At 38.2% G+C, this 22,345-nt stretch overlaps 1 protein-coding gene across 1 annotated transcript in view; it reads right to left on the bottom strand.

Annotated features, from left to right (window-relative positions):
• Positions 1–1,665: 1,665 nt before the first annotated feature.
• The window catches only part of crispld2 (cysteine-rich secretory protein LCCL domain containing 2), a 33,359-nt gene continuing 12,679 nt past the window's right edge, over positions 1,666–22,345 (bottom strand). The window contains exons 8-15 of the mRNA XM_073070337.1: positions 15,075–15,135; positions 14,287–14,353; positions 13,497–13,630; positions 12,294–12,337; positions 12,120–12,192; positions 10,591–10,666; positions 4,994–5,127; positions 1,666–3,774 (exon numbers count right to left, since the gene is read on the bottom strand). Of these exons, the coding sequence (XP_072926438.1) occupies positions 3,723–3,774; positions 4,994–5,127; positions 10,591–10,666; positions 12,120–12,192; positions 12,294–12,337; positions 13,497–13,630; positions 14,287–14,353; positions 15,075–15,135 (641 nt within the window). The 3' untranslated portion in view covers positions 1,666–3,722. The remainder of the gene's footprint in view (positions 3,775–4,993; positions 5,128–10,590; positions 10,667–12,119; positions 12,193–12,293; positions 12,338–13,496; positions 13,631–14,286; positions 14,354–15,074; positions 15,136–22,345) is intronic.

The following is a 22,345-nucleotide window of genomic DNA, read 5'->3' as shown; positions in this document are numbered from 1 at the left end:
ATGTGGTTAACTGGATCGGCAAATTTGCGGATGACACCAAGATTGGGGGTGCAGTAGACGGTGGAGAAGACTCTCTGAGCTCAGAGCGGGATCTGGATCTTCTGCAAAACTGGGTTGAAAAATGGCAGATGGAATTTAATGCTGACAAGTGTGAGGTGTTGCACTTCAGTAGAGCCTATGAGGGTAGGTCTTACACAGTGAACGTTTGGGCACTGAGGGGTGCAGTACAACAAATCGATCTGGGAATACAGGTCCATAATTCATTGATAGTAGCATCACAGGTAGGTAGAAATGTCATAAAAATTTTTGACATATTGGCCTTTATAAATCAAAGTACTGAGAACAGCAGACAGGAGGTTATGTTGAGGTTGTATAAGATGTTGGTGATGCCTAACTTGGAGTATTGTGTACATTTTGTCACCTCCCTACAGGAAATATGTAAACCAGTTTGAAAGAGTACAGAGAAAATTTACAAGGATGTTGCTGGGACTGGAGCACTTGTGTTATAAGGAAAGATTAAATAATTTAACACCTTATTCCTTGGAGCTTAGAAGTTTGAGGGGAAATTTGATAGAGGTATACTAAATTATGAGAGGTATAGATAGGATAAGTGCAAGCAGGCTTTTCCCACTGAGGTTGGGTTCGACTTCAACAAGAAGTCATTAGTTAAGGGTGAAAGGTGAAAAGTTTAAGAAGAACATGGGAGGAAACTTCTTCATTCAGAGGGTCGTGAGAGTGTGGAACAAACTATCAGCGCAAGTGGTGCATGCAAACTCAATTTCAATGTTTACGAGAAGTTTGGGTGGCAGGTATATGGAAGGCTATGGTCTGGGTGCAGATCGATGGGACTAGACAGTTTAAATGGTTCAGCATCAAGTAGGTGGACCGAGGCATCTGCTTCTGTGCTGCACTTTTCCATGACTCTGGGCATCTGGTACAGAATGCTTTGTTGGGTGTACAACCTGTTTTGAGATCCAAACTGTAATATATTCAATAAATGAGGAAACATTAAATGTAATAAGTAGTTCAAGATTTCTTATGCATCTTGTGTAATACTATGAGAAATAATATGGCAAATGATAAAGTAAAGACAGCTTCTATCTAATAATGAAATTCACATAAGATGGTTTACTTTGTGAATGTTGCACCCTGACCAACACCCCACAGGAAATTCCTAATACATGTACATGTATATGGTGAATAAAGTTGATCCTTGATCCTATCCATTAGCATAAATCTATCCCCACTGTTGCCATTGCTGAATTAAACTAGCAACCTTATGGGACTCTTGTTCTGTTTATTTGCCTGCTACTCGCACATGTCCCAGAGATTAAGGATAAGGGGAGTTTTGTTCTTATTGAGAGATTTGCTGTGAAAAAAGTTTACACCCTCTGTCAAGTGTTAATGGGCGATGAAAGCTAACAGAGAACAATTTTCCTTGGAAGTGTACTAAATGGTTGTGCACAATTTAATAATACTAAAACTGCAAAATAGTTTCTATTACCAAAAATCTTGAGCTCCCTCCTCCTACTCATTTATCATATCATATGCATAGTTTCAGTCTTGGCTACCCTTTCTAATCATTTTACAGCCAACAAATATTTCCAATGTCAACTCACAGCAGAAGTTTATGAATGTGCAGCTCAAAACCAATACACTGGGTAATCCGAGAGAAAAATAACATTTTATTGTGAAATAATGCACTCAGTTTTATAAAGTATTAAAAATAGTTAGCGGCTTGTAAGTCTATTTAGTCTTAAACATAGATATGAAAAAATATACAATGTGATGCAGTAACAAAAATCAAAGTGGTTGAGCGGCTATCTTCATCCCTGTTGCCCGACGCAATAAATTATATTTAATATTGTCAGAATTTGCACATGCAAGTCTTCATTCTGACAGTTTGCAGGTATCCAATAAAGAGAAATAAGAGTTTTTTTTACAATTAAAAAGCTAAAAAAAAATCCTAAACCACAGTGGTGAATCCAATGCATTAATCCAGGGGTTCCCAAACTGTGCTAGCATGCCCATATTTCTTGTTTACTTTAGACTAGACAGGTTAGTCATTGATAAAATTTGATAGAGTGCTGTATTCTTAAGTAACAAATGGAATAGAAAAATATGTAGGGCACTTTTAATATCATTTAAAGTTAAATTGTTAAAAAGTTAATTATAGGCTTAAAATATTAAACATGATGGTAACTTACACATAAACAGTTGATAAATTTTGAAGTGGGCATGCAATTAAAAAAAGAGTTTCAGAACCTCTGATCTGATTCATTTTTTTTAAAATATTGCCTCTATTTCTTCATTGCTACCACATTATCCATTGATTACATTGATTATTGTGTAATCTAGGACTCTCAAAATAAAATTCTTCTTACTTTCCCCTCTGTCTCAGCGTTTTAACTATCCACTGTGCTAATGCACTTGAACTGTTAAGTTCGTAAGGTTATCAATTACCTATAATTCATAAAAAAGAAAACAGTATAACAGGGTCATGTGGTCTCCATGACAGAGCAAAGAGTGCTCTGACCAAATAAATAAGAAACTTTTGTCAAACACTGAGGGTAATTGAATAAAGAGGGAATGATGGTGGTATCAATGTGAAAGGAATGATTTCACCAAGGTTTAGTTTATTTACAGAACACTAGATGGATGAGGGTGAAGTGCAGGGCTGTGTGTGGTCCTCTATTAACTTGAGCTAGTATTTACACGAGTGGCTCAGCCACAAGACACTTATAATCCTCAGTCAACGAGGCACCACATACACCTGTGTGTATCTCATTCCTTGTTTGCCAAAGCATACAAATTCCTTCCTTTTGTCTCAGGTCATGCACGATTCATTTCATCTTTTACCTTACTCCTGTCAGGTGCTAGTGCTGAAGGACAACTAATGGGGAGGCAGGGGCGGAGAGCATTATTCACAAGGTATCTGCTTATGCACTGATTCAAGAAATGAGTTTGCATTCATTAGAATGTAACAGACCCATACGACAAAAAAAAATGTTTGCACAAAATGAACTCTTGGAACTTCAAGCAAATTCTTACATTATCTGCTTCTGAGGTTCCAAATAAACTCAAAGAACACAGACATTTGTTGTTGTGCAACTGAAAGCAGCTTTTTTTAAAAAAAACATTTCACAAACACAAGAGATTCTGCAGATGCTGGAAATCCAGAGCAACACACATTCTGGTAGATCAGCCTGCAGGATCACCAGATTTATCGGGTACACCTCTGGGTGAAGAGAAAACTGCCGGAAGAGTCACAAAGACCTGAAGGCCCCGCCTTTAACCGTTCTCCAGCGTTCATCTCCTGCAATGTGCACACACGGTACTTTGTCCATTCGCACTGATGCAAACAATTGTAAATGAGACATGCACCCATCATTTCCAATAGATTGCACTGAGGCAGAGATCAAATTAGGAGTAAATACTTAACTATGTTATACTGAGCAATATAACTTAGCAGCACTGCTGTAAATAACTATATTTCGGCATTTAAACAAAATATCAAATTTATTATGTACAATAACAAGAGGAATGTTCGAACCAGAGTCCACTTTTCTTTGTAGCCAATGAGATGTAAGATTTATAATCTGAGGATGATGTTTAATTCTTCATGTGATGAAGTTGATCAATACCGTCAAGTGTGCACGGTTTGTGTAAATGTTTTGTTCGCTGATGCTTCCAAAGTAGTTCTGTCACAATTACCTTCTCGCTCATGCCACAGCAAATACTCTGAAGGCTTTTCCATCAGGAGGATTTTTTATACTGGAAGAGAAGGAAGTCATTGTCTCATTACTCCCAAGAGAAAATCTGTTAAAGTACAGTATGCCAGATTTGCTTCCCTGTGCTTTCAGAGAATCCTTGCAATTCAGATGGAGCTTTGCTTCTGCATAGATTATCTGACACAATTTGAGAATTGTTGTGGAGGTGCATGAGACAAGTTTTAGGGGGATTTGTGTTTACTGCTGAGTTTTTAAAATATGAACATCTTGAAGATTTACTATCCAACAACACACATAAAATGGTTAGGAACTCAGTAAATCAGGCAGCATCTATGGAGGACAATGAATACTCGACGTGCCGGGCAAAGACACTTCATCAGAACCAGGGCAGAAGCCAGGTTAAAAAACGTGGGGGGGGGTGGAGGAGCACAAGCTGGCAGATAAGAGTCCAGATGAGAGGGGGTAGGTAGGTGGGTGGGTGGGGGATAGAAAGAGTCTCTTATGCCTCCAAAGGTTTGCTTCCCCCATTTTGCAACAATGCCCACAGTAAAAATATGACCTTAAGTTTTTTTTCAATTTTGTTTAGAAGAGTTCATGTTTCATCATGTTCCATCAACATAAAAGAACATTCAAGTGGGACAGCTCCATCCCATATTGAAATTTAATTGGAACTTGCATTCCAAGCTAGCTGATTTGTGCCAGCTAGCCCAAATCCCAGCAGGAACAAGAACTATGGATTGTTTAATGCACCATCTATACCCTTGCCTCTAGCATATGGGTCTGAACGCATGGTTAAAGTCCTTTAAGGTAGCGTACTACAGTGGATTCCAGTTCTTCCTGCTCCCACCCCTCTCCCTTGCCCTTTTCCCAACTATGATTCCCCTCTCCTTGCCCCCTTCCCATTCACAGTCCACAATAGAGACCCAAATCAGAATCAGGTTTATCATCACTCAGCTATGTCATGAGATTTGCTTCTGTTTTGCGGCAACAGGACTGTGCAATACATAAAATTACTACAGTCTTAGCCACCCTAGCTATACTGTATATATGTGCCTAGGAGTTTTGCATAGTACTGTATCTTATTATAATTTATGGCATTTTTATGTAGTGCACTGTACTGCTCCCATAAACAACAAAATTCATGACGTGCGGCCGATTATAAACCTGATTCCGATTCTAATTCTGCTCTATGTAGCACTATAAAAGAATTAAATTTCTCATATTTTGCAGTGTGTTTTTCATCTGTTTTTCCTGCTGCTTACCTCTCTGATTGAATTCCGTTTTTGGAGATTCCTTTATATCGGTTCTTCTTCTCCACTGGCATCACATCGACGAGTCCACCAATGTGGTTTTTAATTACACCGGCATGCACCGCTGTTCGACAGATACTGGATCTCTAAAAGATTAGCAGAAGGAGTGAGTTGGACCCTTCACTGCTCCATATAGCTCAGCTATTTCAGATATCCACAGTTAAAACCTCTATCTCTAAATGGCAAAGATAAAATGAGCCTTTATGTTACTACTCGTTCTCAAGAGTGAATGCCTTCTCTCCTCCAATACACTTATTGCAATCTTAACCAAGTAAGAAACTGTCCCTACAGTTTTGATGTAAGTGCTATTGATTTTTATTCAATTTTGTTTCATTTGCAGTGCCTGGCTCCCTGTCTTAAAATATACTACTCTTCTGTTCATCCCTTCATCTCAGATTAGCAGCAGAAAGTCAGAAGGAAAAGCATCAGCATCCTTCCTAAGTGTGGCAAGTCGGGTGAGGGGACAGAAATTAATAATGTTTCCTCGTTCCAAATTGAAGAGGGTTATTTTTCTTTTGCTGTTCTGCAGCAAAAATACAGAAAATCTGCTCAGGCTCCATCATGTCACTGAGTTGAATATACTCACACTTTCACCGGACATTGATGGATCTTGTAGTAATGAGATCAATTTAAACTGAGCTTCCTAGTCTGTCCAAACTGTGGCATTTGGTGCAGTTTAAACAAACTCAGTGGATCGTACAGGTTCTCCCTCCTGAAGGTCTGCGGTACATTCCATTTGATAGAAGGCATCATATGTGCACCATACAATGTCAAGAGCTAATCAATTGGTAAGGATTCAAAATCCATAGCTTTATGCTAAGTTATGCTTGCCAACACAGTTAATTTGTTTAGTTTTCCCCTTGTGTGCGTTAAAATAGGTTTTAATGCAGCTTCTCTGTTAGTAAATAGTAAGAGGCGGGCCAAAGATGACTAAAGCTGCTATTAATAGGCACTCTGATCCATTGTGTTACATAATAGCAGCATTGTGACCACTTACAGTGAAATTGTGAGAAAGCATCCTCAACAGTATTCACCAAAGGCAGAAGGCAGGGGGGAATAAGCTTTCAGATTTGGAAACTGGTATGTTTAATATTTAGTTTTCTACAGAATCTAAGGCCAGACATTAATCCCATTCCCTTGAGCTAATACATAATACTTCCGAAATAAGTCAGGAACACAAACCCTTCTTGGCCAAGACCCCCAAAAAATCTGAAAGTACCAAAATATCTTCACCACAATGCCAATAAGACTTGGATGCAAACTTCACCTCAATTAATTAGCCCACTGTTGACTGGTCCAATAAAATCTTCATTCTATGATGTCAAATCAGAAGTGCTTACACTACCCCCCACCACTTCAAACCCACTTGTACTGAGCAATCACAATTAGACTTGCAGAGATGAGACATTCTGTAACTTTCCATTAGGTCAGTAAGACTCGGGTATTTTTACCTCATCAATATTTTATACCTCAAAAAGCAATCACTTCCTAGGTCTTCCCCTTGAATCCTCACAAACAAGAAGCTGTGTCTGGGCCTTCCTTACACAAGGTAAATAAAACTCTCTGAGATCCACAGATTGACTTTGATAAACAACCTCCATATCATTAGCAGCCTTTCAGGCAAAAGCAACCACACCAAGAGCCCTGATGGTAACTATTGAGTTGGAGGGAGGGACTAAAAACCTGCCTGAAATGATAGTTTTGAAGAAGCTTTTGAAGGAAAGTTGAGCAGACGCAAAGTAGAGATGCTTGAAGAGATCGTTAATGGTTCATCCAGAGACAAAACAGATAGAAGGCCTAGGAAAACACATGAGAAAAGGAATGGAGGCAATACAATAGTGACTGAAATTAGAACAGCATTCTTAATACCACATTTTGGGATGTATAACTACATTAAAGGTGTTTTGAGTGCGAAATTTGGCTGTTCTGTTGGTAGTAGAAAATTGCAGAATTTAGGAAAGGGAAGAACATAAAATTCAGTGAGTTGGAATCAGAAGACAAAGATGAGAGTGAAAGGAAATTTCGATATTAGGGATGGCGTGTGAGTAGAAGAACTCTGAGTGAGGATTTACAATGGTGGCAGAAGGGCCTGGAGGTGTGGATAAGAGACCCAATAACTATGTGGGTGAGATAGGGAGTGGAGACGTGCAATACTGGACCAGTGGAATGAAGGTGATAGTCGGGATGTGGGTTTTGAACTTGAGCTTAGCGTCAAATAGTACGAATAGGATGTGCATACCACAGTGCAGCCTTCTGTGAAAAAGCTGAAGGGAAGCCAATATGCAAAAGTCCCAAAGGAAGCAGAACAGTCCTGCTGTGTTATTATTTATTTATCAATAATTCGATACTCTACAGGCAGTCTGATAGTCCCCTGCTGGCTGGGTGATGATTGCTGCAAGGACCCACAAGCTCCAAATGAAGTCTGAACAATACATTAAGACAATGTCAACCAAGGACAGCAGTATTAGTGAGGAAAACTAAAGAGCCAGTGTACATAATTGAAGAGCCAAGAAAAGTTGGACACATTTGATGAAGACACAGGTGTATTGAAACCCCATGCCTACATTCAAGTATTCACATACACGTCTACTGTCCCAATGTAAATAGAAAATCAAGCTTTCTTTTATCATTACCACCTAGCAGTTCAGAAACAAGAAAAAAATTGTTAATTATTGAAATAGTAGTTCAGCCTAGGGAAAATCCTCATGTTCACAAATTTAGTTAAATACAGAATCGTCAAGTTCCCTAACTGTTAAATAATAAAGCAACCATAATTTTTGGTCAAGATGACATAGGTCTGACTATACTACAATAAAAATAACTGGTTGCATCCTTAAAGTTCAAAGTAAATTTAGTACACATATGCCACCATATACAACCCTTAGATTCATTTTCTTGTGGGCATACTCAATAAATCCACAATAGAATAATAACCATTGAAAGAATCATTGAAAGACCTCACCGTCTTGAGTATTCAACCAGTGTGCAAAAGGCACAAACTGTGTGAATACAAAAAGAAAAGTAATAACAATAAATAAATAAGCAATAAATATTGAGAACATGGGATGAAGAGTCCTTCAAAGTGAGTTCATAAGTTGTGGGAACATTTCAATGATAAAGTGAAGTTGAGTGAAGTTATCCCCTTTGGTTGGACACGCCGAAGGTTAAGGGTAATGACTATTCCCGAACCTGGTGATGTGAGTTCTGAGGCTCCTGCACCTTCTTTCTGATGGCAGCAGTGAGAAGAGAGCACATCCTGGGGGTGGGGGGGTCCCTGATGATGGATGCTGCTTTCCTGTAACAATGTTTCATGCAGGTGTGCTCAATGATGGGGATGGCTTTACCTGTGATGGACTGGACCGTATCCACTAGTTAATGTAGGATTTTCTATTCAAGGGCATTGGTGTTTCCATTCGCAGCCAGTCAATATACTCTACACCACATACCTATAGAAGGCTTTCAAAGCTTTAGATGCTTTAAGAAATGTTATTACATTTTAGCTAGACAACATTAGTGTCTTATTGTTCTTTTTTATATATTGGTCACTGGTGAAGAAGCGGTACTCAATTGCTGGCAAAGCTCCACCTGTCATCCACGATTTACTGCCACTGTGTATAGAAGCGTACTCTAGAGATGTGAAGGAATGCGTTTACTTTCATCGCAATCACACAGTTAACAGAACTTGGTTTGTTGAAGAGTCATGAGGATTTATCACTTCCAGACTCTTTCCCCAAGAATTGCTTATGTATAGTTTTTCATAAATTCTATTGTATTTCTTTATTTTCCTGTAAATGCCTGCAAGAAAATGAATCACAATGTAGTATAACATGCTTAGAAAATTAATTTACATTGTCTTTGAAATGCAAAAATGTTGTATGACAAAATGGACTGAATAACGGTAGGGACTTTTTAAGAAACTCCTGGACAAGTACATGAGCTCAGAAAAATAAAGGGCTATGGGTTACCCTAGGTAATTTCTCAGGACGTGTTCGGCACAGCTTTGTGGGCCGAAAGGCCTGTATTGCGCTGTAGGTTTTCTATGCTTCTATGAATGTGAACTCAAAATATTGGGTTCCTGTTTCTTAAAAGGACAAACTTCTTGGGCATTTAATCTTAAATGTTATTGCTCCTTAATCTGGAGTCATTTAAAGTGTCAGCTTGAAATGTTACAGGAGGTTCTTTTGCTGTATAATACTAAGGAGATTAGTCCACATATAAACACTGTAACTTTCTATTGTTCTTTCAGATTTGTTAGCTATCTGAATAATAATGTTATTGTGGATCTGCCATAGGATACAAAATAGTTAGTTCTCTCACAATATACAAAAGTATACACAATATACGAACTATCAGCTCGGCTGAAAAGGTCAGTGACTGCGGTCTACCATCACAGCAGGACTTGTATGTGGCAGCACAGGGAAGTGGTCAGGAAATGTAACTGCAGACACTACCAACCCAGCCTTTTCCAAAAGCTCCCTTATGGAAAGCCCTATAGGGCTATCAAAGCAAAAACTTCAAGCCATCTTAAAAGTTTCTTCTCCCAGGGAGTTAAACTCATTAACCATTCTAGTTAGGTCCTCAGCCATCTCTATTTATTACCCCAGTCACTGATCCTTGAATCATTTTGAATCGAACAAAATGGAGACAAAGTAATTGTGATCAGGATTCAGTATCAGACCCAATAACATCATTAGATCCTTCTCTTTAAAAAAAAAACAGTGGGTTTGGATTTTTACTAATTTGTATTGAGGAGGTGTTTGAACACAAGGAAACTAAATTCTAAGAGCTGGTAGAGCAGTGCCAGAGTCAGAGGTGGAGGGCACAGTGTGAGCCCATAGAGGTTTTGCTGGCTTCTCACTCGCCAGAATCTACTCAATTATTATACAACGTTCTGCAACAGTTTAAGTAGAACTTGAGGCCTGGGGAAGGGAGTACAATCAAATCTAATGCATCAGCCAGATACTATCTGTCTACTGTTGCTGCATCTGCCGCTGAAGAAATACATCAATTTCTTCCGGATTTTTCTTTGTTCTCATGAAATGTACTGGCAGCAAAATAAGTAAACAAGAGGAGCACAGAATAGCAGAATGAACTAGAATGAGCTAATACTGAAACCATAATTCGCCTTCAAATATAAAAACAAAATTCAGAAAGAGATTAATCTTCCTGGAGGTTCAAATTTTCTGTGGTGAATCTATAGTAACCACAGCGTTTTCAGCTCTGGCTTTTATTTTCCTCATTACAATTATCCAGCAATCAGAAATGTGGTTTTAATATTAGTAAAAGAATGATGCACAATCGTAAATGTTTTATGCAGATGGGCAGATTTTCTTTCCCAATAGGATATTGCATTGGATTAAAATCAAAAATTGAGAAAGTAAACATGGACATCCATACCACAAAAGGGGAAGCAAGAGGGCAAATTGTGACATCTCAGTTTTCCTGCTGCAATATTGTACAACCTGAGGTAGTTCCCTACGATACTGAGGTAAACATCTACACTTACTGACAGGATCTCGATCAATGTAAGAAAAGTACAGTGTACTTACATCAGAATAAATTTTATTGCCAATGACCCGTGCCCAGAAGGGAAACTCCTCTAAACAGCTTGGTGGACAGTTAATCCTACAAATCAAAGAAAGAACTCTCTGAACTGACAATTGCACAATAAAAAAACCATTATAGAACTTAATTGCACAAATGAGATCAAGTTCGCAAATATAATGGTTGATATAATAAAATCTTCATCTTAAACACATGGACAATCTTACATAAAAGTTTTAAAAGTGATCATTTTAATTCAATCAACTGTAATAGTAACAGAAAGTGGCACGTAGAAACACGTTCTTGGTATATTACTCTGTGCTCTCACAAAATGGCTAGAGCGGTTTGACTTTTGTATTACACTTTACATCAAGTGGTTTAGATAGAGAGTGCTTACAGCAGCATGACAAAGCCAAGACTGACGCAGTGGTTGATACCCACATAATGGGCAAAGATGCAGTTTCATCATTGAACTTAATATCCCAAGGTGCTCAATAAATGAAAATACACTGAGAAAACAGATACCTAGTCTTTAAGGAAAAGGATACATTGACCTTGTTTGGGACCATGTCATTAGAAGATGCAAAGGAGAAAGAATCTACTCTCAAACTTGACTAAAAATACTATGAAGAACAGTAAAATAATTAAGTGAAGAAATAAATACTGCATAAAATGGGAACAAGTAAAATACTCCAATCAATGTCCTTGGATATGATTAATTCTGTATGTTGTTAACAATGAAGTAGTAATCACCAGCTTTGACCAGATTTAATTCAATGTTAAGTCTTAAGAATGGCAACATCTGTGTGCCAGAGTAAAAGAAGGATGTTTTCATTGGATAGGAGGCAAATACACTGAATATTCCAAACTGTAGTATCATATTAACACAGAGTATTTCCAAAACAATAATTACAGTAGCTAAACAAGAGAAAATCCACAGATGCTGGAAATCCAAGCAACACACACGAAATGCTGGAGATACTCAACAGGCCAGGCAGCATCTATGGAAAAAAGTACAGTCGATGTAAAAGCAACGTCAACTCTACTTTTTTCCATATATGCTGCCTGGCCTGCTGAGTTCCTCCAGCAATTTGTGTGTGTATTATGAGGAGCTAACATGTAGAATCCTATATTACAGTTAATTGCTCTTTAAAACAACATCACAAACCACAAAACATCTGAAAAGACCTGAGGTCTGGAATACTTTCTATAAAAGGATAGTTTTTTTTTCCTTTTTTTTCCCCCATAAACTACCTTATCATCTTAATCCAAGTTTCACTATACCATCAGTGAATTGAATTTACAGGATATTTTCACCCTTCCTTTAATCAGTTTAACAAGATCTGTTTAACAAGTTTATGAAGCACATTTATCATGGAAGAAGGGTTTGAAACTGTATTTTCATCCATGCAAAACCTACTTCTTATTAAATGTTCAATACATAATTTATTAGTAAAGTTCTTCCCAACCAACCGTAAAGTTGTTATGAATTTTGTGGGAACTAATAAGTAAATAGATGTTCCTACTATCTTACCTTGGACAATGTGTAAATGGCTTTCTGTAAGGGCAAAGCTGAGCCACTGTGGCATAACAGTCAACTGACCGGGCTGGCAAAGCAAATTTATAAAATTACATTCAGTACATTGGAAATACTTAAAGTCAAAAAATGCCTTTTGAAATTTATTAAAATTTGAAGATGTTATCTTACTGGTCACTTTGGAAACAGTAAATCCGTTGGCTTGCTTGAACTTGCTGTAAATAAATATCACACAGATTAAACAGAAGGTTAGCATTAGTTTATGAAGACTCAATGATTTTAAAAGTTGTAAATATCTGTTATGTTTTGTAACTTCAAAACATTAAACTAATTCAAAAGAAGTCACGCAAGTCCAAAATGTGAATCTAACTTTATATTTTACTTTAAGTGAGGTGGACATGTATCACCTGGTAGCATGATGAAATATACAATTCAGTATTTATACACATAATCTGTAATGAATTATTTAAACAAACACAAATCCTTAATCAACCAATATATACAAGATTACTCAAATATTATTTAAATACTAAATACATATCTGCTTATCAATTCATCATATTATACATAATAATGCAATATAATTGAAAAAGAAGCAGACTCAATGTGCCAAATGGCCTTATTCTATCCTATATCGTATGTCTTATGAAAACAACTAAATCTGAATCTCAATAGATCTGCATAAACTCCAGTATTCTGTCTCTGGGTGAAACTGTTATTGGCAAGAAAACCACAAGCAGCCAATAAAATAAACAGATTAATTTTGCACAGTAACCTCATCCCAAACCTCTCAAATTGGGTGGGTATTATCAAGAGTGTGCACTCATTCACAAGTGCACAAGGGAGGAAGATGGAGCTGTTCTGATCCATGTATTTATCTTCCACCTCCTGCCTCCTTAAGAGATTACAAATAATGGTGCAGCTTCACTTCTTCAAGGGTTTATTCAGTAGAGAGCTAGGACAATTCTCACATTGGACACATCCTTTAGGCCTTGGACTATATGTAACCCTCCAAGTGTGTGATATTCCATTTGTTGCCACACAATACCATATTTTGAGCTCAAGTCTCATACTAATGGAAATCAGATCAAGGAGCATGAATGTTAATTTTTAATTTCTTACTAGGCTGCCTACTTTGATATCCAGTAAATTAATTCATCACGCCCAACAGCAACATTACCAGTCCTTGATGTTTTCTCTCCAGATGACCAATAATCCTAACCTTTTTATCTTTATGGTGTCAATTTAAATTATTATGTGGTGGTGTATGGGGAAAACTGAAAATTCATATGAATAGCCATTAGGAATTTGTGGCAGTTAAGTCAAATACAGGGAAAATTATCCAAAGCTTTAAATAAGTCAGGATGTTCTTACCTTATGGACTGAATATGATTTTTGGTAGACTTGACAAAGAATGGGATTTTTTTTTTCCGAGTGATATCCACAAGACCACCATATTCGTTCTTAATAATCCCTTGGTGTATTGCAGCCCGACAAATACTGGATTGCTAAAAATTAAGCAAAATAATTTGGTTCAAAATCTCCTTCATAAATTGATAAATCCCTTAAAAACTCAATTTTGGTTCTAGAAATCTTTGACTGCAAGGCTGAAATAAGCCTACCATAAACCAGATGTCCCAATCTAATTTAGACATGCAAGGATGGGCTTGATAAAAAGTAGCCTCCAACTTTGCCTTAACTAGGGAGACGGCAGATTTCCACTCCAGGGCTTACTTAATTGGTATTGAGCATCGGTATTAGTCGGCAAATCTCTGCTACCTACAGAGGGGTTCCAGAGATGTGCTAAGTTCTGGATCTCAGAACTGGGCAGGGCAATCTCTCTTTTTTTAAATAATTAACTGTTGTTCCTTTCAAAGGAAGAAGTTGGCCCGAGATGTATTTGTTTCCTCATGACTATGAGGGTTAGGGTGGGTAAAGCTGAACCACTTGGCCTATTTCTGCAGAGGGAAAGAGTAATGGAGGTTGAAGTTTACCCCAGATAAAGTCTTGATCTCTCTATCCATCAAAGACCTCCTTCTTCCAGCTCCAACTACAATGCCATACATCCTGCTAAGATTCATAGGCATAAGCTCACAAGCACACTCAGTATCTATATTGGGAAAGGACCTTCAGACATTTAAGTGAACTGAGAGACTGTCCTTACCGTTTCATAGTAGAGTGTCCCAATTACTTTAGCCTTTGAAGATCTGCAATTGGCTGGACACTTGTACCTAATCAAAAAGATACCCGATTAGACAAGCTTTAGAAAGTGCAGAACATGTGAGAAATCCTCAGGTCACACTTTGAAGATACATTTAATTGTTTTAAATGCTAAAATACTATACATCTTTACAGTGTGTTCCCTACTGCCTAACTGACTGCACAAGCTTTCTGCTTCCTACTTCCGCATAAAATTTTCTGTACAATTAGCACTGCACATTAAATAATAAACACAAGAAATTCTGCAGATGCTGGAACTCCAAAGCAACACACAAAATGCTGGAGGAGCTCAGCAGGTCAGGCAGCATGTATGGAAATGAACAAACAAGTTGACGTTTTCGGACCGAGACCCTTCTTCAGTAATCAAGAGGTCACGGAGAAACAAACTGCCCGAAACCTCAACAATCTGTTCATTTCCATGGATGCTGCCTGACCTGCTGAGTTCCTGTGGCATTTTGTGTGTGTTGCAAATTAAATAATAAAAATAAGTGTGTCAGATGGAAGCCATCATGTCCTCTGAAGGACATTTGGTGTAATAGTCGATTTCAATATTGAGTGTTGTACTGTCGCAACTTTTGAAAATACTTTCTCTGTAAGTAAACTAAAACTGCCTCAGACAACTGAATTTGTTCAAGCTGTGATAATTATACCTATTATTTGTCAATGTACAACTTCATGAACAATGAAAATGAAGAAATACACGAATAATATACACAGAGAAAGTAATGATACCTGTTGCAAGTTGTCCCTTTGCATTTGTCTCTCATTTTCGTTTCACATTTGATGACTTGAGCTGAAAGGCAATCAGAGTTTATATAATGATCTGAAAGCAAAACAATTCAAGTCCAAAGTAAAAAACAAATGGCAACCAAATAGCATTCAGGATGCAGTGGAGAATCCATAAAATTCTCAGTGAATCAATAGGTAAAAAAGAAATGACAACAGTGAATGGCAACAAGAAATGTACAGTGAACAGTTGTGGCTTTGGGGCTCTAGAAAGAACTCAGAATTCAATGTCTAAGTACTGGGAAGCTGCCTAGAATGAGAACATACAAACACAAAGCAGGACTAAAAACAATATTTTAATTTGAACGAAAGAGTGATTTGATACAAGCATTTGAAGGGATGAATGAATAAGACTGGGCAGATTGAAGAAAACTTTTACCATAAAGTCTAGATTAAAGCGACGTAGATGCAAATTGAAATAAAAGATCTAGGGTAGAGAAAGAGAAATATTTTTTCACTATAGACTTGACTAGCGGCAATTTACTAATATAGTATTAAGCTAATAGGTTGAAAACACAATAAGGGAACAGAGCTAGCACAAAGATTTTGAACATGAGAGGATAAAAAGTAAAGATTGATCATGCTGATCATAACAGGGTATTTTAATCTGACACAGAATATAAACACAAGAGGTTCTGCAGATGCTGGAAATCCATACAAAATGCTCAAGGAACACCCATACATCAGGAAACGTCTCAGCCCAAAACGTCGACTCTTTATTCCTTTCCACAGATGCCACCTGACTTGCTGAGTTCTGCCAGCATTTTGTGTCTATTGTTCATTTAATTTGACACATAGCTTGGAAGCGAATCAGTTGCAAAGGAGACCAGCTATTATGCATTTCATTGAAAGCTATCTAATTACATGAGTAGATTTAGAGGATTCAGGCAAATAGGAGAATACTGGTTTGGTGATCTCAATTCTGAAACTGCCTGCTCAACATTCCTAAAAAAAGGACCTTTACGAGAAGGACTGCAAGGCCAGCAGAAGGCTGCTGACACCACCTCATTTGTTGAGGTGGACAACAAATATCTGTCTTGTAAGTGACATCCAGATCTTCAAAAAGTGAACTTTTTAAAAACTGAAAACTTCAGTAAATGTGAAATAATTGATAACGTGATTTTTCTGCCTTTGCGGGAAGCCAGCAGAAACTAATGTAAATGTGGCAGCATTTATAAAGAGCTGAAAGACCAAAGGTTTAATTGTTTTCATTATTGCTCTACTCACACGAAGAGATAATAATCACAGAATGTCCTCCAGTTGTTTCCAAGACACTAAAAATGGGGCCACATGCATTAATTTGTAGATAAGGCTGTAATGTATGGTTCTAGTCCACTTCTGGAAGGACAAATCATTTCCATACACGGTGGGTGAAGAGGACATTGCCTTAGAGCGATCAAATTGCTTGCTTCACAAATACACAGGAAATGTTTGAAAAAAAAAGTTTGCAAGTCATGGAGCATTTGTAAAAGAGAAAAAGTTAAGGTGAATTCCAATTAAGGGTCTTTGAACTGAAATGATAACTGATTTTTGTTTACACAGATGCTAGCTGCCCTGCTAGCAACAAATAAAATTCTAGCAAAATTCAACAGGGTAATTAACATCTGCGTGTAAGGAAAGGAACTGTCCACATTTTGGGTTGAGTACCTGCATCACCTGGCCTTGCTCCAGATTCCGACATCTGCAGACTCTTCTGTCCGCCTGACTTGCTAACTTTTTCTAGCATTTTCTGACTTTGTTTCAGATTTCCAGCATCTGCAGTGATCTTTTCATATGGTTGGTTTTATTTTGTACAACTAACTTAACCTTAGAAATGTGATTATCTCACACCATTAATTTTCATAAAACTACTTTTATCCTGCAAACAAACCCAGTCTGATTTTCATATTTGCTTTTTTTGTCATATATATTATAATAATGAAGACAAAAAACTCCACATAATCCCATGTTGTACATGTTAAGTAAATATATTTAGATTGAAGCACATTTTAAAACAATTTTAAATACCTATAATTTTAAAAAATGCTTATAATTAAACAACATCTTAAAGAAGCAGTATTATTTTAATAATAGGAAAATAATACTAAGCTCTATCCCACACCACCATAACTTGCTTTCAGGCATTGCTCTGTTCTGCACTGTACAAGTAAGTTATATGATTTGGCACTTTCTTTCTGGGTTCATGTAGTCTTCTGTACAACAGTGGATCTCAGCTAAGGCGATCTAGTTCTTTACTACTTCTGAAACTACACAAGGCCATTGCAGTTCAAGCAGAATTGATTGGCCAAATGGCCTAATTCTGCCCTAATGTCTTATGTTTTAGGAACCATATAACTCAAGAACAATGAGCCTACAGAACCACAGGCTGCTCGGAGTTGCAGCCAATAGCAAGACTCCATCTGCAAGAATCAGTCTGGGCAGCTACCGTTCTCCTGTTATAGCTGAATGGTATAGAGAATTGATAATTAATACAATTTGTCACACAAGTCTTAAATTACAATGAGATGGAAGGTGAAAGCTAAAAGTAAAAAACAAGTTATCCATAAAATAGTTATGACCACAGTAAGGACACTGAAAAGCACGTCCGTAAACTGGGATCCCGGCATATTTAGTTTTATCAGTAATTTTGTGGAACATTTTATAATGAATATAGAAAAAAAATGTCAGCAGGTGATTGCATCCATGTCTGGCAACAGTTCATTGAATGAGGGTGCCTGAGCAGAAAAGGAAACCCACTGTAGTAACATTTCCAGACTCCAGAAAGTGCCTGGAAGACAACAAGGAAGATCCAGGCAAAGAGCCCAATGCTACAGGATGTAGAATCCTCTCCTGAACAAGATAATCATCAGGCAGAGGTGTACATGCAATTGGACGGGTAAAATCAGGAGCACATCCCCAAATATAATCACATCAAATGAAAGTAAATAAACATGTGGCTTTGGTGCATACACATCTCTGCTCTTCAGCATCAATCATGCATGCATTCGCCCCAACAAGAACCAGTAAAGATCCTCTCCACAGGAGGTGACAGATATTGGAGCTTACAGTCTCAAGATCCTGCTCAGCCAATGTCTAGGAAAAGAGCATATCAATAGCAGAGAGTCAAACAGAGATAGATAGGCAGAGAGACAGCAAGAGAGAGAGACAAAGACAGAGACAGAGAGAGACACGCAGAGATGTTTTCCAGAGTAGCATAGCAGTTAGTGCACTGCTAATACCCCTCAGGACATCGGAGTTCAGAGTTCAATTTCAACATCATCTGTAAGAAATCTGCATATCCTCCCATGGAAAGTGAGGGCTTTTAGGGTCGGCACAGTAGCGCCGTGATTAGCACAACGCTTTACATACCAGCAATCCAGGTTCAATTACCGCTGCTTTCTGAAAGGAGTTTGTATCTTATTCCCGTGACAGCATGGGCTTCCTCCCATAGGTAGGTTAATAGGTTATTGTAAATTGTCCCGTAATTTGACTACAGTTAAATTGGGGTTGCTGGGCAATGCAACTTAAAGGACCAGAAGGGCCTATTCCGTGATGCATCTCAATAAATAAATGAGAGAGGGAAGGGGAGGGAGAGAGGGAGGGGGAAATAATTAAAGATTAAGAACTTTCTAGGTAGAAGTTCAGATTTGCAACTCAGGAAAAATACATCGAGGAGTTATAAAGACAGGAATTCAAAACTGAAAAAGAAGAACAAATGGAGATTGGAGGAAGTGATAACCGGAAAAAAAAAAGGAGTTAAGCTTAACAAGAGAAATGGGGGTGCTCAAAAATACGTCTAGGTACTTACTGGATAAAGAGCAGTTGTGTCATTTTCATAAAGAGAATGAGAACAAGACTTGGACTTTCGCAGAACTCGCCTTGCCCAAGCCTCCTTCCACCCACCCATATTCTATGGCTCCCTGCCTCGTTACTCCATGTGGAGGAAAGAAAAAATGTTGGCAAGCAATTGGGATTAACTGCAGCTCTTTCTTAAATGACAAAGACCATTCACAGTGACCTCAGCTACTCTCAACACGTGCAACAAACAACAAAAATTAAACAATAATAATACGAGATAAAACCAAAGAGTAGTATAGATTTGTGTTTTTCAGAGATATAATACCAACTGACTGATCAGTTTTTGCAGTTGTTACTCATACAGCAATTCTACAGATGTGTGTAGCATGCTCCACACCTTTTCCTGTCTGCAGTGTTAACCCATTCATAGCCCCCACTTTAGTAAGGCTAACTTTACAGTAAGGCTTTTTCTATTATTTCAATCTTTGTTTACCCCATAAGACAATCTTTTAAATTTGATAATCTACCCTTCTCCTGTATTTACATGCTTGTGCCAATCTGAGACTGCTTGCATATCTGAGTCAGAAATAAGCCTGAATAATTGACCTGGTCGCTCTGACTGTACCTGATCAAGTTATTAAATTATAAGTCAGGGCTCTGTGGAAAACAGTGTAAGTAAATTATTGAACAGTTTCTAATGTCATCACACATAACATGAATTAAATAAAGGGCTATGGCAGAAAATATGCAGCCTTCCAGCATCGTTAAGGTAAGAAGGGCTATTAAATACTGAGCAAGGGATCTAGCTTGGAATAATTCTCTAAGGGCCATTCGTTTCTTAAATCAATTTAATATAGTGCCCCAGAATTCTGGGAGATTTGGCCTCTATGTGCATAGAATGGAGGAAGGAAGTACCACGCTTCACTATAAATGTGATGAATATTCTAATTCTGGAAACAACTCAGAGTGGTGTTCAACAGTGAAGGTGAAAGTGCAATTAAACAACCTATGGTTTCTACTTCCTTGGGATTTCTGTGCTTTAGGTGTCCTTTGCTTTTAAAACCCTTGTTTTTAGCTATTCAGCAAAAGTGTAGTGCTGATATTGGAACCATCACGTAGGGTGGCACGATAGCGTAATGGTTAGCACAATGCTTTACAGTACCAGAGACCCCAGTTCAATTCCCACCACTGCCTGTAAGGAGTCTGTACATTCTCCCCGTAACCGCATGGATTTCCTCTGGGTGTTCCGGTTTCCAGTTTCCTCCCACTTTCCAAAGACATACCAGTTGATCATTGGTCATTGTACATTGTCCCCCGATTAAGCTAGGATTAAGTTAGGGGATTGCTGGGCGGCATGGCTCAAAGCGCCAGAAGAGTCAACTCTGCACTATATGTCAATAAATAACTGTTGCCTTTTTCATAATAAACACAAGAGATCCTGCTGGTCCAGGAAATCTAGAGCAACACATACAAAATGCTCAGCAGTCAGGCACCACCTATTGAGGGGAATAAACAGTCCCGACGTTTTAGGCCATGATCCTTCATCAGGACTGGAAAGGGGGCAGAAGTAATAAGAAGGTGGTGTGAGGAGAGGAAGGAGTACAAGCTGGCAGGTGATAGGTAAGCCCAGTTAAGGGGTAAAATGGATGGGTTGGGGAGGGAAGATAAAGTAAGAAGCTGGGAGCGGATAAGGGAAAGAGGTAAAGAGCCAAAGAAAGAATCTAATAGGGGAGGATAGTGGACCATGAAAGAGAGGAAAGGAGGAGGGGAACTAAAGAGAGGTGTTGGGCAGGCAAGGAGAAAAGAAGGGGTAAGAGGGAAACCAGAATAAGAAATGGGAAAAAAGAAAAGGACAGAGGGCAAGAAATTACCAGACACTGGAGAAATCAATGCTCTCAGTGCTCCTGGTGTGGCCTCTTCTACATCGGTGAAACCCAAAAGTTTGTAGGAACCGCTTTGTCGAGCAACTTCTCTCATCCACTGTAAAGTGCAGGATGTCCCACTGGCTACCCATTTCAATTTGTCTTCCCACTCCCACTCTGACAAGTCAGTGCCTGGCCTCCTCCATGATGAGGTCAAACTTGGGTAGGAGGAGCAACCCCTCATATTCCATCTGATGATACGAACATTGATTTTTCCAACTCCTGGGAATTTCTTTCCCACTCCACTCCCAACTCCGTCTCTCTCTTTGTGCCTGCTGCTGTTTAGGCAGATGATGTTTGAAACAGGATCAGTATACTTATTTTCATGACTCAGATCTGTGAATTATGTTTTTCCAATTCAGTTATGAATCTTTATAGTTTACTTGACATGTGTATTGCTGGAGATGCTACGATAAAGTAAACTCAGAAGTTAAATAACTGACTATAGGGATCTTTTAAAATGTTTTGTATAATATCAGCCCCACTTGAAAATTCACTGGGCAACAATCTTTACTAAGTTGCACTGTTGAGCATAAACAGATCATGCTTTATCAAGTGTCAAGTTTCAGGTTAATCTAGAATGTGGATTTAACACAGACATTTACAAAGTGATGGAAGGAGATCAGAAAAAAATAAGTGAACATCCAGACAGTGCATGCCATGCAACATTAAACATTCCAGAGCTCTCTAGAAGAAGCATGGTAGATGCTGGTCCTTATTACAGATGATCATAGTTCCCAGGACTGCGATGGTGACATTGGCAAAGGAGTACTTCTTATGCTGGAAAAGATGTTGGTGTGAGAAGGAGATCCGGCTGTGATTACAGGTGTGGCTCAAAACCATTGAACTGATAACACAGAAAAAACCATAAGAAGAAATACTGCAGAGTGAATGGAAGGGTTAAAGATGTGCGCAAAATGATCCCCTACTGGGTAAGCATCATCAATAAGCATATCAGACAGTGAACGGCTATGAATGGATGATACAAAGTGGCCGAAGTCATTGTGACCACTAAAGCTCAAACCTTGTTCCATTTTTGTCATGTACTGTAAAACACGTGCACCATAATTACAGACAAAACTAGAACAGAGAATATTACATCACATTAGAGGTCCTTCAGCCCATAAAAGTTGTGCTGACATTTTGATATACACTAAGATAATCTAATCCTTCCCTCCTACATAGACCTCAATTTTTCTATCATTAACGTGCCTATTTAAGAGACTCTTAAATGTCTCTTAAATGTTCCAGACACCCTGTATGAAAAACTTACCTCTGACTTCAACCCATACTTTACTGCAAACACCTTAAAAATATTATCCCCCCCCCCCCCCCACTTAGTAGCACTAAACTTAATTTGCACAGTATTTGGGGTCACAAAAGAAAAACAGGGTATTGAGAACAATTAAGAACATGAACAGGAACCAGGCAGTCATGTTAAGTGACAGGAGAATAATTAACAGGAATTTGGAATGCAAGTCATTCATTAATATTAGGAAAGCAAGTTGGAGAATATTT

This window comes from Hemitrygon akajei, chromosome 17 (assembly GCF_048418815.1).
Source record: "Hemitrygon akajei chromosome 17, sHemAka1.3, whole genome shotgun sequence".
NCBI lineage: Eukaryota > Metazoa > Chordata > Chondrichthyes > Myliobatiformes > Dasyatidae > Hemitrygon > Hemitrygon akajei.
The sequence above is the reverse complement of the archived record's forward strand: the minus strand, read 5'-3'. Positions and strand labels throughout refer to the sequence as shown.